This window comes from Bubalus bubalis, chromosome 17, assembly GCF_019923935.1.
Source record: "Bubalus bubalis isolate 160015118507 breed Murrah chromosome 17, NDDB_SH_1, whole genome shotgun sequence".
Taxonomy (NCBI): Eukaryota; Metazoa; Chordata; class Mammalia; order Artiodactyla; family Bovidae; genus Bubalus; species Bubalus bubalis.
Window position 1 is genome coordinate 3,291,817 of NC_059173.1, and position 15,771 is coordinate 3,307,587.

General features: G+C 55.9%; 1 protein-coding gene across 3 annotated transcripts; it reads left to right on the top strand.

Annotated features, from left to right (window-relative positions):
• The first annotated feature begins 863 nt into the window (after positions 1–863).
• PES1 (pescadillo ribosomal biogenesis factor 1) lies at positions 864–15,690 on the top strand. 3 transcript variants are annotated; one of them, XM_006069808.4, is made up of 15 exons: positions 864–1,019; positions 3,927–4,006; positions 4,950–5,103; positions 6,218–6,327; positions 7,718–7,889; positions 7,967–8,056; positions 11,327–11,443; positions 11,561–11,635; positions 11,783–11,872; positions 12,017–12,147; positions 12,273–12,398; positions 12,533–12,717; positions 13,165–13,421; positions 13,575–13,733; positions 15,186–15,690. In XM_006069808.4, the coding sequence occupies exons 1-15, from the start codon at positions 996–998 to the stop codon at positions 15,267–15,269; spliced, it is 1,854 nt and encodes a 617-aa protein (XP_006069870.2). In that variant the 5' UTR covers positions 864–995; the 3' UTR covers positions 15,270–15,690. The 3 variants fall into 3 exon arrangements, with proteins under 3 accessions (XP_006069870.2, XP_006069869.2, XP_006069871.2); XM_006069807.4 differs by having other exon boundaries at positions 865–1,019; positions 13,572–13,733; XM_006069809.4 differs by having other exon boundaries at positions 865–1,019; positions 12,020–12,147; positions 13,572–13,733.
• Positions 15,691–15,771: the final 81 nt, after the last annotated feature.

Genomic DNA, 15,771 nt, shown 5'->3' on the forward strand with positions numbered 1-15,771 from the left:
TTAAAAATTTGAGGCAAAAGAAAACATCAAATTTTACAAATTTTATCTATTTCCCAGACCACACCACTTGGTATATTTGTATAAATCTTGTAATTATCCTGTGAGGACACAATACGAAATTTGTGTATACACATTAAAAGCTCAAACGTGTTAAATGTGCGTTTTATTTTTATTTTTTGGTGGCACACCGCGGCATACGGGATCTTAGCTCCTCGACCAGGGATCGAACCCGCGTCCGGTGCTGAGGAATTGTGGAGTCCTAACAACTGGGCCGCCAGGGAGGTCCCTAAATGGGCATTTAAAATATACAGAACACGAGTTCTGTAACTCTGCTTGGGCTTTCGTCATTTTTCAACCCTCTTCTAAGGCTCAGAAAGTATAAGCCGCGTCTCGAATCTCTCCACCTTTGTGAGGAAAAAAGTCGGCTCGTGCTCTACGTATACCCGGTAACAGCCAATGGACACAAGGCAAAGCCAATAGTGGAGAGCAGCCTCATTTACCGCCCAGGCAGCCTCTCAGACGCCCGAGGCTAGTTCCGACGACGCCCAGCAACCGCTACCATAACAACGCAACCTGCTCCCTCACCACGGAACGCGGTTCCCCTCTGCATCCCAGAAGGCGCTGCGCCGCCTCTAAGCCTTCCGCCCCCTTCTATCCCAACATGCAACGGGGCTCTAAACGTCAGCGCGCGTCATCAGGATGGTTATAAAAATGCCCGAATATCCCCCTTTACTTAAACATTAAAAAATGCCTGTAAGAGGCTCATAGATAGGAAAGAGCCCGAAAGATCAGTCTTAGCGATTTTTTTTTTCAGACGGTTTAGTTGTAAATTTCAGGAGAAATGTTCCATCTTTCCCTAGATTTGCTCAGGCACTTCGTTGGGCAGCCCGTGCAGGCCGGCGGCGTGGGGGCCTCGGGGCCTTACTCGGGGCACGTGTGGGAGGAAGTGGCGGTGTCTGTCCGCGCGGCGCCTGTAGACCATCCAGCGTGGAGCCATGGGAGGCCTGGAGAAGAAGAAGGTGATGGGCGAGAGGCCGGGGCAAGGGGCTGGGGCTGCCCCAGGAGGTGGGGGACGGGAGCCATGGAGTCTGGGGATTCCCCGCCCTTGGACCCTCGTGGGTGCAGAAGCGGCTGGGATCAACACGACAGGAGACAGGAGCCAGAAGGGATCCAATGATGGGCCGGGACGGCAGTACTCGCTGTGAAATCTGAAAAAGAAACCTGGGGTAGAGCTGTGAAAGAGAGTTGAGGTTACCAGGCAAAGCTCCACCCCAAAACAGGCCGAGCTGGCCTTTTCATTACTGAAAGTGATGAGCCTTATGTAGAGCTCACCGTTTTGTCGAGTTCATCGTCTCTGAGACTAGTGACTCCCTTTTTCTGTTGAATCAGGCCTTGTTCTAGACATTGGGGATGGAGACATAAACAACCAGATGTGGTCCCTGCCTTGCCGGAGTTCAGTTTCTTGTGGGGAAGTTGGACACTAAAGTAAACAATCAAATGAAATGGTCACAAACAAGTCTGGCAGGGGAAGTCTAAGTGCCAAGGTCCTTAGATGGAAAGGGCTCATTGTGTGCAAGAAATGCAACGATATCAGGATGGCCCAGGAATAAGTAAACCAAGGGAAGAGTGGCATCTGGTGAAGTTGGGGTTGAACAGGGACCGGGTCATGCAAAGCTGTCAGGCACAGTGAGGAAACGATTTTATTCAAAGTGCAGTAAGAATCAACTAAAGGGAGAGAATGTGATTTATTTTTCAAGGAGTTGTTCTTGTTGCTGTATGGAGAATCCTCTTGGTTGTAGGAAGAGATTAGAGAGGGGATGAGGAAGATATAGTTGCCTCAATTGTTTCTTTCAGCTTGAAAGTTTCTACCGCAGATTTGTTGTTTGTTTGACTGCACCTGGTCTCAGTTGCAACTTGAGGAATCTTCTTTATGGGATGTGATATCTTTAGTTGCCGCATGGCAACCCACTCCAGTACTCTTGCTTGGAAAATCCCATGGACGGAGGGGCCTGGTGGGCTGCAGTCCATGGGGTCGCTAGGAGTTGGACACGACTGAGCGACTACACTTTCACTTTTCACTTTCATGCATTGGAGAAGGAAATGGCAACCCACTCCAGTGTTCTTGCCTGGAGAATCCCAGGGACGGGGGAGCCTGGTGGGGTGCCGTCCACCAGGGGCCGCGCAGAGTCAGACATGACTGAAGCGACTTAGCAGCAGCAGCAACAGTGAACTCTTAGTTGCATGTGGAATCTAGTCCCCTGACCAGGGATCGAACCTGGGCCCCCTGCATTGGGAGCATGGAGCCTTAACCATGGGACCACCCAGGCAGGTCCTGACTGCCAATTTGTTTTTAACCCAGCAGGCCTTGAGCACCTAGAAAGTACTTGCAATTGGAGCTATAAAGATACAAGATAGCAAACCTGAGCTTGAGACACAGATGCAGACATGTCAGTGGATCATGACAATTTTTAAAGCTGTGACATTTAAAATTTGACATTTGAGCCAGATAACTGTTGTGGGGAGGCTTATGCTGTGTGTTTGTAGGATGTTTAGCAGCGTTCCTGACCTCTTACCCACTAGGTGCCAGTAGCACCTAACAGCCCCAAGTGCAGAATCCATCCCCCTGTACACCCGGGGAGAAAAGTCACCCCAGTTATCTTTGATTATCTCCTTAAGATTTGAAGGACAAGAATGGTGACTGTGGCATAGGGCAGTGGAAAACAGTTTTAACAAAAGCAGAAAGTCATCTTTGTGTCCCCAGGATTTGGCATGGGCCTGATCCCCAGTAGACAGGTAATAAATGTCTAAGGTTATGAATGAAGGCAGGGCATGTTTTGTGACTTTGGGGTTAGTCATAAAAGACCCCTTAGGACGCTACGGGCTTATCCCTTTAGAGCTGGACCTGGCCATGGAGGCCTACGCTGTCGTAATCCCGCAGAAGACCTCGTTGGGAAAGGATGTGCTTGGTTACATTAGGGAGCTGGTACAGTGTGCTGCTGGTCTGTTGGGATACAGAGCTTTGAGTGAGGCCGCATCTAGCGCTGCACACACCCAGGTGATTGCACAAGACCATATGGTCCAGGGGGCAGGTAGAGACCAGGCCTTTTGTCTTGTATTACCCTCCTAGCATCTAGCTAAGTAAACACTTGGAACATAGCATAGGTCTTATGATTGTCTGTTGAATGAATGAATGACTGGGGAAGGAAGGAGGCTGTGAGGCTGTGTGGCTTAGATTGTGCATTTTCAACCAGACAGTGTCATCTCCAAGGGAACAGGAATTGGTTGGGGGACATGTTAGATGTTACAATGATGCGTGCCCCTCTGAAGGACCACATTACTTAAAGAGAGCTGTAGTATATCTATGGTGTTAACATTTTGGGAGGCTGTGAGAGAGGGTGATGAAAGGGAAGAAGAGGTCTAACAAGGCCTCCAGTGGTGGAAAGGGTGGTTATAATGAAAAAGAAGTTGAGAACCCTGGCTTAGTGGACGAGGCACTCAGGCTCTGGACTTGGACCTAGGTCTGAATGCAGCCCCAGCTCTTAGAAAGCTGTGTGACCCAGGTAGGTTATTTTTCTGAGCCTGTTTTCCCCCCGTGTGAAATGAGAATTTTAATGGCACCCACCTCACAGTGTTGTGGGGATTAAATGAAGTAACGTGTGCAAGTCAGTAATCGTCATGGTCTATACTTAGAGCTACTGCCAAGGGCTTGGCGTGGCACCTGCTCCACAGCAACCTCACGGTGCCCGCATCACACAGATGTGTGCCCTCCGTGCTAACAGCTGTAAGGACTGTGCGGGCACGCTCCCTCCCCGCGGCCTGTTGGCCATGAATCCAGAGCAGAAGTCGCCTTTTGCACGAGGAATGTCCAGAAGTGGCTGTCCGCCACTGCAGCCATTGCTAATGGAGAATTGATTTTCCTCCCCAAGTATGAACGAGGTTCTGCCACCAACTACATCACCCGAAATAAAGCCCGGAAGAAGCTGCAGCTGAGCCTGGCCGACTTCAGGTGAGCAGTATGACCATTTTGCCTTCTTACCATTCCGGTGTTCACTGGAGTAGCTCTTCGAATTTCCCTCAAGGGCTTTTCTTTTGCATTCACAATTTGAGTCACTGTGGTGTAAGAATCCTAGCTTTCGATCTGTCTCAGGTCTCAACACCCCTTTCTTCCTCAGCTTAATCATTCTAGCTTTCGATTTAAAGTGAGAGACGTGGGACTCTTCCTTCTAAACACTGAAACACTTAGAGGCCATTGTAGGGTTATTTATTGATCTAATATCAATGCTGTGTCCCAGGGAGTAGGGAGGTCCGGGGAGAGGGAGAGAGACTGGGCAGTAGCCAGTTGGGTGGAGCAGCCAGAATACACAGCGTGTATTGATTAAGTTAATCATCTTAGACCAGTGTGATGCCCTAAAATTGATTGTAATAGCATCATCAAAGATTACTAATCACAGACACCATAGCAAATATAATAATGAGGAAAAGTTTGAAATATTGTGAGAATTAGCAGAATGTTTCAGAGGCATGAAGTGAGCAGATGTTGGCTCTGATAGACTTGCTGAATGCAGGGTTGCTCAAACCTCCAATTTGTTTTTCTTCTTTTTTTTAAAAAAAGCTGTATATGTGAAATGCAGCAAATGCAGCACAATAAAACAAGGTGTGCCTGTGTGTGGCTGAAACACTGATTTCTCAGCAAGGCCTTTCCTGGTTCCCCTTGCTTAAAGAGGTACCTGCAGTTGGCCTCTGTCCATATTCCTACTAGTCTCCTTTCTGGTGCTTCAGACATTTTGCATGTGTTTGTCAGGAACTTGTGACGGTCAGGCTCCTACCTGGGGATGTGAGCTTTCCCAAGGGCAGGGCTCCTGTGTTCCTTGTTCACTGTGGTTTTCCAGGCCAAGCGTGGCCAGTGCTCAGCATGTTTGCTGATAGAAGGAATGGCATTTGTCTTCCAGGCGTCTGTGCATCCTGAAGGGCATTTATCCCCATGAACCCAAACACAAGAAGAAGGTTAACAAGGGCTCCACGGCAGCCCGAACCTTTTACCTCATCAAAGATATCAAGTTCCTCCTCCACGAACCCATCGTCAACAAGTTCCGGGAGTACAAGGTGAGGCTGGGCTCCAGGGCCTGCAGGGGGCCCTTCCGAGCTCTATGGAGACCTGCTAACACTGATCTTGGGCAGGTCGTTTGATCTCTGTGAGCAAGTCTCTACAAAGGGTGAGGTACTTCTACCTCCAAATTGTGTCGGGGGAATTGACTGAGCTCTTTCTGTGTGGAAATCATTTACACAGAACCTGACCAATGATTAACACTTTACTTGTCATACCTTTTCCCTAGTTCTTTTGGGAAAAAGTAAATTAATTGCCTGTGAGGCAAAGATTGTAGTCTTTCAGGGTCTCTCTGGTGTATTTTCTGCTCAAAGAACCCCATCTGATTCAGATTCTTTCTGAAATTGCTCCCAGGAGATCAGGCTTTTCATTCCGCAAATAGAAACCATTAAATGCTTAAATACCATAGGGAAAGTAGAGATCTAATTATACCAAACACAAATAATTGAAAGTAGACTGCTGGTACTGGAGCCTTTGCCGAGCGACAGGGCCAGGCTGAGGGGTGCAGCTGCTGGTGGCCCTCTCCGCAGAGCCCACCGAGGTGCAGCTGGGGTATGTGGCCTCCTGAGTTCACGACAGTGGGCCCCTCCTGGGACTGGTCACTGCTCACGACCATAGTGGAGGGTGCCTCCGAGCATCTGGGGAGCACAGAGGACAGGCCTGCCCTGAAGTGCTCAGAGGGCGCCAGCTGGTCAGTGAAGAGGGCTTTCCGGGGCCACCATTGGCCTTGTGTGTTTCCTCCTGTGGCCCAGTCCCACACGTGGGCCCATGGCTTGTTTTCACAGACACACGGGCTGGTGTTTCTGGCCTGACCTCCTGGCCCTGAACTGCCTCACTTTTTGGTTGGAAAATAGGGCTGAAAACGTCAGACTTTCATGTAAACATGTGGAGTCGCACATCTGAGTGCTTATCCCTATTCACCCGTCAACAGTGTGGCAGGCTGGGTTGGGTTCGCTGCTCCGTGGAGGTGGCCGAGGGGGCAGATGATGCCGGCAGACAGCAGTGGTTGGCTTCTGGTAGCCTCGGGAGTCCCCCCAAAGCTGAGCATCCCTCCCCCACAGAAGGGCTGTCCAGGAGCCCCTGGCCCGCATCAGCAGTCTCCTCCTCCCCCAGGTGTTCGTCCGGAAGCTGCGGAAGGCCTATGGGAAGAGTGAGTGGAACACGGTGGAGCGTCTGAAGGACAACAAGCCCAACTACAAGCTCGACCACATCGTCAAGGAGCGGTGAGCGGAGCTGTGGCCCGGCGCTGGGGGCACAGAGGGGAACGCGGCCGAGACCCCACCCCCAGAGCCAGGAAACAACTCCATGTTGTTCTAATGGTTGCAAGTCCACACGAGTGCCATGGGGGATGCTCTCTGTGAAGGGAACTGGATGACACACGTGAGTTACAGGCTGATCAGAGGAGGTGTCTGCGGGCAGACCTCTGAGACAGCCAGGGGAAGCATAGTTCAGGAAGAGCAAACAGTGAGTGCATCTTGGTGAGAGAGAGCCAGGGTCCTGGGGCGCACGCGTGCACGGTCAGTCCTGGAAGTGTGGCTTGACGCCTCTGACGTCAGCCGTTTCTTGCCCATCCTCCACGGTCCCCCTCCGTCACTGACTAACTGGGGGGACGCTTGGTAGTGTCTGGAGACACTTCCGGTTCTCATGACTAGGATGGCAGGGGGGTCTCCTAGTATTTAGGGGCCACAGATGCTGCCCAGCCCCCTGTGGCACACAGGGCAGTTCTCACCGCCCAGAACAACCTGGCCCAAAGTGGCAGCTGTGGTGAGATTCAGAAACCCGGGGCTCCCTGAACATCTGTCTTTCTCTTGGGGGCTATTGGCCCGGGAGCACTCAGCTCCGGGCCAGATGGACTTGGTCTTGTTAGTCGGGCCAGCCCTGGGCCAACCAGCTGAGCAGCAGCCCCAGCCTGGGAGCTCGACAGCAGGCGTTCTTACCCCAGTCCTGCGGCTGCAAGCTGGGCAAGCCCAAGAACAGCTCCTGCTCCTAGCGGGTCCTCCGCTAACAGAGAGCTGGCGAGTGTGACACGGCTGTCCTGTGGAAGGAATGCAAACAAAAAGGTGCACAGGAAAAAAGCAGGTGTCTGGATTCACAGGCGCACCAGGTGGCAGTGTGATGGCGCTCGCGTCTGCGGCACCCCTCTTCAGCCGTGGCTCAAGAATGAGCGGCGGGTGGTGTTTCTAGGAAGGGCTCGGTGGTGCGGGTGGTCTGTGAGGTGGAGAGCGAGAGGACTTGGAAACGTCCAGGGGCTGACCGAGGCGCGGGCCTCTGAACCCGGAAGCCGAGCACCTCTCCTGTTGTCTCGCGAGAGGCCCCCCGCAGGCCTTTCCTCTGTCTCGGGCTGTGCCTGAAGGCCCGGCGCCCCTCCTGACCCTCGGAGCTAAGCGGGCTCGTCCTGGTTCCGTGGTTCCTGCCAAGGCCACAGGGAAGCCGGTGCTGCCAGCCCCCGGGGCGTGGCCCGGCTCCCCGTCCAGGAGATGGTGGTGGCCTGGCTGGGCCTGGCGTGGGGAACGGGGCCTCTGGGGTGGCTGACAGGTGGGGGCAATGGGGTCGGAGGCCCCCCGGGAGCCCAGGCGGAGCGGCCTCTTGAGCGCCGCCCCCCCGGCCGTGCAGGTACCCCACGTTCGTCGATGCGCTGCGGGACCTGGACGATGCCCTGTCCATGTGCTTCCTCTTCTCCACCTTCCCGCGGACCGGCAAGTGCCATGTGCACACCATCCAGCTGTGCCGTCGGCTGGCCGTGGAGTTCATGCACTACGTCATCGCTGCCCGTGCTCTGCGAAAGGTGAGCCAGGCCGCCGGGCGGGGCCCTGCCCCCCCACCACCGCCCGGGGGCCTCACACCGTCCCTGCTCCTCCGCAGGTCTTCCTGTCCATCAAAGGCATCTACTACCAGGCCGAGGTGCTGGGCCAGCCGATCGTGTGGATCACGCCCTACACCTTTTCCCACGACGTGAGTGTTTCCCTGGGGAGGGTTTGCGGGGCCGTGGCTCCCTCTCCAGTTCCTAGAGGGAGTGGGCGGGGAGGGGATCGTCCTGTCCTGCAGAACCAGCTGGGGTCTTGAGTGCCTGCCGGATGGGGTGGTGAGGGTTGGGGGGGAGAGTGTGGTAAAAGGAGCCTGAGCCAGCCTGGCTGCCGTACCTGCTGGCTGGTTGGCCTCAGCACGTTCCCCTACCTCTCTGTGCCATGTTTAATAAGGGGCCTGCACTTCTAAGCCTTTGTCATGAGGATTTGAGGGAGAAGAGCTCTCACAGTGCCGGGGTCCAGCCCCAGCTGATCCAGGGTATTCGAAGGAGAGACGGCATAGGCGAGGGTCAGGAAACAACTGCTTAATTACACGTTAATTAAGGATACAAAGAGTAATAGAATGAGGATAGCTCAGTAGGAAAATTCAGTGGAGAAAAGAGGCTGAGTAGCTTGGTTTACGCGGGAGACCAATAAAACTTCAAGACAAGAAGTTTGCACCACTTACGTAGGCCGCAGGCGTCCTTCCGTTCTCCCGAAGGAGAGGAGACACTGAGGCCTCCCCGGTCGGATCTTAGAAGCCCAGGCATAATTAGCAAGCATGGTGGGTTCCGCGCTCCAGATGGAGACTCAGCTAGAATTTGGGAGAGAGAGTGACATGGGGAGACCAAGTTTCAGTGAACAAGGCCCGCACTTTATTTTCCAAAGTAGTTTTTATACCTTAAGTTATGCATAGAGGATAATGGGGGAAGGGGTGGAGTCATGCAAGGACAGCAGTTCCTGGTTCTAATCAAAGCCAGGCTTTCAAACTTATCATATGCAAAAGTTCAGGTGATTGACATCATCTTCTGGCCCGGAGGCCTGTTAACATTTTAAGAAACTTATTTTTCTCTAAAGGTGATTATTCCAAAGTCAGGCACCAGCCTTCCAAAAAGCATTGGACAAAGCTGCATTTTCCATTTCTATACACCCATTATATCAATCAATACACTGCCAAGGACACAGTAGGTAAGGAGTATGGAGACTTAGCAGCAAACATTGGCCCAACAAGTGAAAAACCCTTCACCAATACAATTTCTAATCAATCTTTTAACTACTCAAAGGAATCTGTGTTTAGGCAGTTTAGAACATCTCCTGCCTCTCACAGTTGGGAGGCTCTGAACAATCACATGTGGCTGGAAAAACCCATTCAGGCAGGCTAGAGGATTTCCAAAGGAGTTTGTAGGTTGAAACACTGTCACACCCAGGAATTATTAACTGGAGCTGTAAGCTAACTCTTTTTTTCAGAGAGAGGTAGTGGGGGACAGCCCCCTGTAAAGTCAGAGGTGTAGGTGAAAGCACAAAGCAGAAAGTAGGCAGACTCTGGTTTGGGGGGTAGATGCTCGAGAATTTCCAGGGGGACTCCTGAGGCTCGATCCCGCCTTTGCATATGCCGAGCCTCCTTCCTCGTGACCTTTGTCATGGGCGGAGTTCCTCACCCTGGCTCCCGGCAGTGATAGAATTCCAGTTGAGCTATTCCAGATCCTGAAAGATGATGCTGTGGAAAGTGCTGCACTCAATATGCAATATGCACTCAATATGCAATATGCTGGCTCCCGGCATCACAGTACCTGGTCCTCAGGGGTCGCGGAAAGAAGAGTGAGCAGCGGCCAGGCCGAGTGCGCCTGTGTGCACGGCCTTACGCAGAGCCCAGCCTGCCTCCGACCCTTGGGGTCCTCACTCTGCTTTCTCTGTCTTTTAGACCAGGGCGGGGGAGGTTTGGGGCAGGATCCATGAGAGGAAATGCTGACTTGGCCTCCAGATGAGGCTTGTCAGCCCCATAGGATCACAACTGATTTCTCATGCGGTGGGCCCACGTGGGGCCTGCTTCCTGCTTCATCAGAGACCTGGCTAGATGGTGGGTTTGCTGGCCGGGGAGCGGGTGCTCCAGCCTGAGGTCATAGTTGGGGTCCGCTGGGCCCCTCCCTGCTCCTTACTCTGGGCTGGGCTGGGGCGGCGCCACTGGCCAGAAGCCCTCTGAGGCCCGGCAGTGGGGATCAGCGGCAGCCTCCGTGGGTAAGAGGTGCTTGGCTCCCAGCAGCCCCTGTGTCTGCTGCAGGGGCCGGCGTGTGCAAGTCCGTGCTCTTCCCTGTTTATGCCCTGCCCCATCCCTCCTCTCCACCGTCCTTCCTGCCCACCCGCCCTCCTTCCCCAGCCCTCCCTCTCCTTCCTGCTCTCTGATGTCCCACCCCCGTGCTGCTCAGACTGGCCTTTGTCTGTCCCGCGGGGGTGAATAGGGCCCTATGGTGGCTGGCCTCCACACAGCTGGCACTGGGGGCACGGGGGAGGGCACAGGCCTCCCCTTCCTCCTTCCTCTCTGGCGAGCTCACTGACGCTGCCTCCGCCCAGCAGGAGGATGGGGGCCCCGGGCTGGGTCAGAGCTGGGGCCCTCATGTGCCCCCCCCCAACGCCTGCACACAGCCAGTGCTGGGCTCCCAGCAGCAGGACCCAGGCAGGTAGTGGGGTTCAGGGGGCTTCCGGGCCATGGGGGAGTCGCTGCTCACATGCCCCCAGGCCTCTGGAAGGACCGAGGTATCAATGGGGGGACAGATGGGACTGTGCTCTGTGTTTTTGCCCAGGCAGGTAGCATTTCTCAAGAGCACCCTGAGGCTGGGCCAGGTGGCCGCGGCCTATCCCGGGTCCTTGGGCTGTGCCTTTGGTTTGGGCCTGAGGCAGGGTCATTAGATTCTGAGTGTTGGTCCTAAGGGTCCCACCAGGGCTTGTGGGTGCAGTGTGCCATCCGCCCACTGCCCCAACTGCCCCCACCCAGGCAGGTGGGCTGTTTCAGGGCTGCCTTGCCCAACTGGCCCCCAGGTGCTCACGGGCTAGCCCCAGAGAAGACAGTAAATGAAAACTGTGAGCTGGGCGGTGGAGCAGGCGTGAGTGACCTCTGCAGGGATGGAAGTCTGACCTGCAGAGTGAGGGGGCAGTGGGCATCAGCCAGTCCTGGGCACCTCAAGACAAAGGCTTCCTTTTCTCACCACTAGCGGGGATCTGGCTCTGGCCTCCAGGACAACCCTTGGGACCCTTGTCCAGAGCCTGACTGGTACCCAGGATGGTCCTGGGTGGGGCCCCCTGGACTCTTCCCGAGGGGCCGAGGTCTGAAGGCAGGGCGGCCCCGAGGGCCCTCCTGGTGCTCGGGCGGCCAGAGCCCCCGCCCCGGGTGGTGGTCCATGTGCTCCTTGCACTGACCCTGCCTCCACGCCTGCTGCGTCCGCAGCACCCGACAGACGTGGACTACAGGGTCATGGCCACGTTTACCGAGTTCTACACCACCCTGCTGGGCTTCGTCAACTTCCGCCTCTACCAGTCTCTCAACCTGCACTACCCGCCCAAGGTAGGCCCTTCCCCCGGCCGGGCCGGGGGGCCCAGCCTCTCTGCCCGCAGGGAGGTGGGGGCTGGTGGGGGCTGGGGCTTCCCCTTCCTCTGACCGTCCCCCCACCCCGCCTCCAAGCTCGAGAGTCAGATCCACACAGAAGCGAAGACCAGCGAGGACGCCTACGCGCTGAACTCAGAGAGCTCTCTGGAGGTGAGAGGGGCTTCCAGCGCTGGCCCTGCGTCCCCCAGAACCCAAGCCCACTGACGGCTGTCCCAGAGCGGTCAGTGCTCCCCCTCCCCACGCTGCCCTCACCCCTGCCCGTGAGCAGCGTCTCTACTGCCCCACTTGTCTCCACAGAAACTGGCCGCCCTCAGTGCCAGTCTGGCCCGTGTGGTGGTGCCCACGGAGGAGGAGGAAGCTGAGGCGGACGAGTTTCCTGCTGATGGGGTGAGCGCTGTGCGGCCTTCTGGAGGTGGACCGGGGGCCCTGAGGGGTTTAGGAGGAAGCTGGAGGGGGGGCTCGTCTCCAGCCTCTGCCTCCCGTGGGGGTGCGGGCGGGCCCGACAGCGTGAGTGGCCCCTCCTCTTGGCAGGAGATGGCGGCACAGGAGGAGGACCACAGGAAGGAGCTGGAGGCGCAGGAGAAGCACAAGAAGCTCTTCGAGGGCCTGAGGTTCTTCCTGAACCGCGAGGTGCCCCGCGAGGCCCTGGCCTTCGTCATCAGGTGGGGGCCTGCCCGTGCCAGCCGGGTCCCACTCTGGACTGGGGACCCTGGGGGAGCGAACCGGTGTGTCCTGGGAGGGTGAGCTTATGCCTGAGGACCCTCGTGGGCTCCCCCTGTGCCTGTAGGAGTTTTGGGGGCATCGTGTCCTGGGACAAATCTCTGTGCATCGGGGCCACCTATGACGTCACAGACCCCAGCATCACCCACCAGATTGTCGACCGGCCTGGGCAGCAGACCCCGGTCATCGGCAGGTAGGCCCCCGAGGCCCTCTTCTTCCTCCGCGTGTTTGGGTTTCTGGGGGCAGAGGTCTGTGTCCAGGGCCCTGCAGATGTAGCTGGGTCCTCGGGGGGCCCCGTGACTCTTCTCCACTCTTGCCCTGCGCCAGGTACTACGTGCAGCCCCAGTGGGTGTTTGACTCAGTGAATGCCCGGCTCCTCCTCCCCGTGGCAGACTACTTCCCCGGGGTGCAGCTGCCCCCACACCTCTCACCCTTCGTGACAGAGAAGGAAGGCGATTATGTGCCCCCGGAGAAACTGAAGCTACTGGCCCTGCAGCGGGGCGAGCACGCGGGTGCGTGGAGGAGGCTGGACCGGGCGGGCTGGGCAGGCTTCTCCAGGCTGGCCTCGGCTCCCGGGGCTCAGCTGGCCGCTTTCCTGGTTGGCTATGGAGGTGGCACGTTCCAGAGAACTGGGCAGTCAGTGGGGACACAAAACCTTGTAACCCCTCCTTGGAGTAACACGGTTTAGGAGGAGGAGGTGTTGTGTCCTGGAGTCTCGTGTCACTTGATGTCCAGGGAAACTGAGCAGAATGGTCTGGAAGTTTCCGTGGGAGGCAGCAGAGCTGAGGGGTGGGGGGCCTGGAGCTTGCTCTGAAGGCATCTGGGCCCGGGGGGAGGTGCCAGGGGGCCGTGGCTGAGCCAGCCCTGCTCTGCCCCTGGAAGGTCTGTATGGGTGCAGGTTCTCACACCGCGAGGGGAAGAGCAGACCCCCAGGGTACAGAATTCTTGGTTCTTTGTAGGAAACTTGAATGAATCTGAGGAGGAGGATGAGGAGGAAGATGACGGTGATGGCGAGGAAGAGGGAGAAAAAGAAGAGGAGGAGGAGGACATGGAGGCTGATTCGGAGAAGGAGGAAGAGGCCCGGCTAACCGCCCTGGAGGAGCGGAGGCTAGAGGGGAAGACGGAGGCCCGGCTGACCGCCCCAGGGGAGCGGAAGCTGGAGGGGAAGACGGAGGCCCGGCTGACCGCCGCAGAGGAGCAGAGGCTGGAGGGGAAGGTACCGGGGTGTGGATCAGGGTCTCAGCCCGGGAAGCGGCCCCACGCCCACCCCTAGCCGTCTTGGTGCCAGAAGGGCGGGAGCCAGAGGGGGCTGGAGGTGGAGTGTGGGGTCAGCCTGTCCCCAGCAGCATCTTCCCTGTGTCCCCAGAAGCCCAGGGTGATGGCAGGCACAGTGAAGCTGGAGGACAAGCAGCGGCTGGCCCAGGAGGAGGAGAGCGAGGCTAAGCGCCTGGCCATCATGATGATGAAGAAGCGGGAGAAGTACCTCTACAACAAGATCATGTTCGGCAAGAAGCGCAAAATCCACGAGGTGAGTCTCCCCGCCCCACCCCGCCAACCTGAGGCTCCAGATGGGGCCTCACAGATGAGCTTCCAGGCCTGTTGGCTCTCCTGGGCGGACTCTGGGCCAAAAAAAAAAATTTTAAGAGAGTACTGTGTACACCAGAACTTGAATGGGTGGGAAGGTGGCTCACACCTCATTGCCTTTACGGTGGTCTGTAGTAACAGCCCCCCAGTTTCCTTTTGTGCATGTACTAACGGGTGTTATTTGGGGGGCATCATGCCATACCTCCTGGAGGAGGGCATGGCAACCCACTCCAGTGATCTTGCCTGGAGAATCCCATGGACAGAGGAGCCTAGTGGGCTACAGTCCATGGAGTCGCTAAGAGTTGGACACGACTGAAGCGACTCAGCACGCACACACGTGCTGTACATACAGCACTTCGCTTTACTGCGCTTCACAGATGCAGTGTTTGTTAAAAACACAAGGTTTGTGGCAGCTGTATGTGGAGCAAGTCTGTTTAGTACCATTTTCCCAGTATTTTCTCGTTTCATGTCTCTCTGTCACCAATGACATTGGTAATTCTCAAAGTATTTCAGACTTTTTCATTATTATTATTTGTCGTAGTATGTGTGATCCGTGTTCTTTGATGCTACCATCACTAAAGGACTACAGTTCATTGAAGGCTCAGAAGGTGGGGAGTATTTTTTCAGCAGTGAAGTCTTTTTTAATGAATGATGCTACTACACACTGCTTAATAGACAACAGCAGAGCATAAACAGAACTTCTATGTGCGCTGGGAAACCAAAACGCTCCTGGGACTCTCTTTATTGTAATGCTTGCTTTTTTGGGGTGGTGGCTGGATTCAAACCCAGAGTATCTCCAGGGTCTGGTCTGCCCGAAGATCATTCTGCTGTGTTTCTCATTTAGTGTGAGCTGTCCATGGCGTCATACAGTGCCTGCTGACAGGATTAGACTGTCTCCCTTTTCTAGTCATTCTCAGAAAACACTCTTGAGCACCTCTCCGTCTTACTTCCAAGTGTCTCTCTGCAGGATAAATTCTTAGGTGTGTAATTGCCAGGTGGAAAGACCTGCCTGTTTTGGAAATAGATCATGCCAAATGGCCCAGGCAAAAGACTGCTCCAGGCCGACCCCTCCAGCAGCTCCTGGTGAAGGTTTGAAAGGCCCCTGCTTCCCCAGGCGAAGTGGGTCAATGGGGCAGTGGCCTTCAGCCTTGGGAGCCTGCTGTCCTCCTGGCTTGCTGGTGGCCCGTGAAGTAACAAGAGTCATAAAGGGAGAGTGAAGACCCGATTCCTCACCTGAGGCTCTTTGGATCAATTTGCTTTCTCCCCGTGACGATTTGCCCATTAGCTTTTCTGGAAGCTCTGCTTTTAAGGGGTGGCCTTGAGTAGGAGAAGGGGGAGTCCCCTTCCCGCCCTCCTCCCCCCCATCACAGGTTAATCCTTCCCTTCCTCTTCACAGGCCAACAAACTGGCGGAGAAGCGGAAAGCCCACGACGAGGCTGTGAGATCGGAGAAGAAGGCCAAGAAGGTGCGGGCGCTGTGAGCGGCAGCGGTTTCTCATCAGGGGAGGCCAGCTCACGGCAGCAGGACTGGGCACAGGCACCGGAGGGCCTGGGCATGGTGACGGACCTGGACCACATGTTGTCAGCCCCTCTCCCGCCTCTGCCGGCCCTGGCCTCCGCTCACACTTTCTGGCTGGGCCCACGGGCAGCCCCGGCCTCCCTTGGATGGCGCTCCCAGCAGGTGGCTGCGCAGAGGAGAAGCTTCTCTGTCTGGCCAGACGTCAGGCTCCCAGGAGCCAAGGGCCACGGGATGGGTGTGGGGGAGCCTGACCTGCCCCTCCCTGACCGCTCCCATTCACCCTGGCTTTCCACATCCCCTCCCCCACACTCAGTTGGCCCCATGTGTGATGGGCAGAGGGTGGGGAAGCATTTGTTAATAAACAGCTGGAGTTGTGCAGCCAATTGAGTCCTGTGTTCACGAGCTTTCCTGGGGTTGGAGAAGGGCCACCTTGTACCCTGTGCTCCAGCCCTTGGTTCTCACTG

What these genes read in the sequence shown, in the direction of transcription:
- PES1 (XM_006069807.4), top strand. Translation starts at nt 996, where the DNA reads ATGGGAGGCCTGGAGAAGAAGAAG. An exon ending in GACCACATCGTCAAGGAGCG is followed by an intron (nt 6,328 to 7,717) that starts GTGAGCGGAGCT and finishes CCGGCCGTGCAG; the next exon opens with GTACCCCACGTTCGTCGATG. An exon ending in CTGCCCGTGCTCTGCGAAAG is followed by an intron (nt 7,890 to 7,966) that starts GTGAGCCAGGCC and finishes GCTCCTCCGCAG; the next exon opens with GTCTTCCTGTCCATCAAAGG.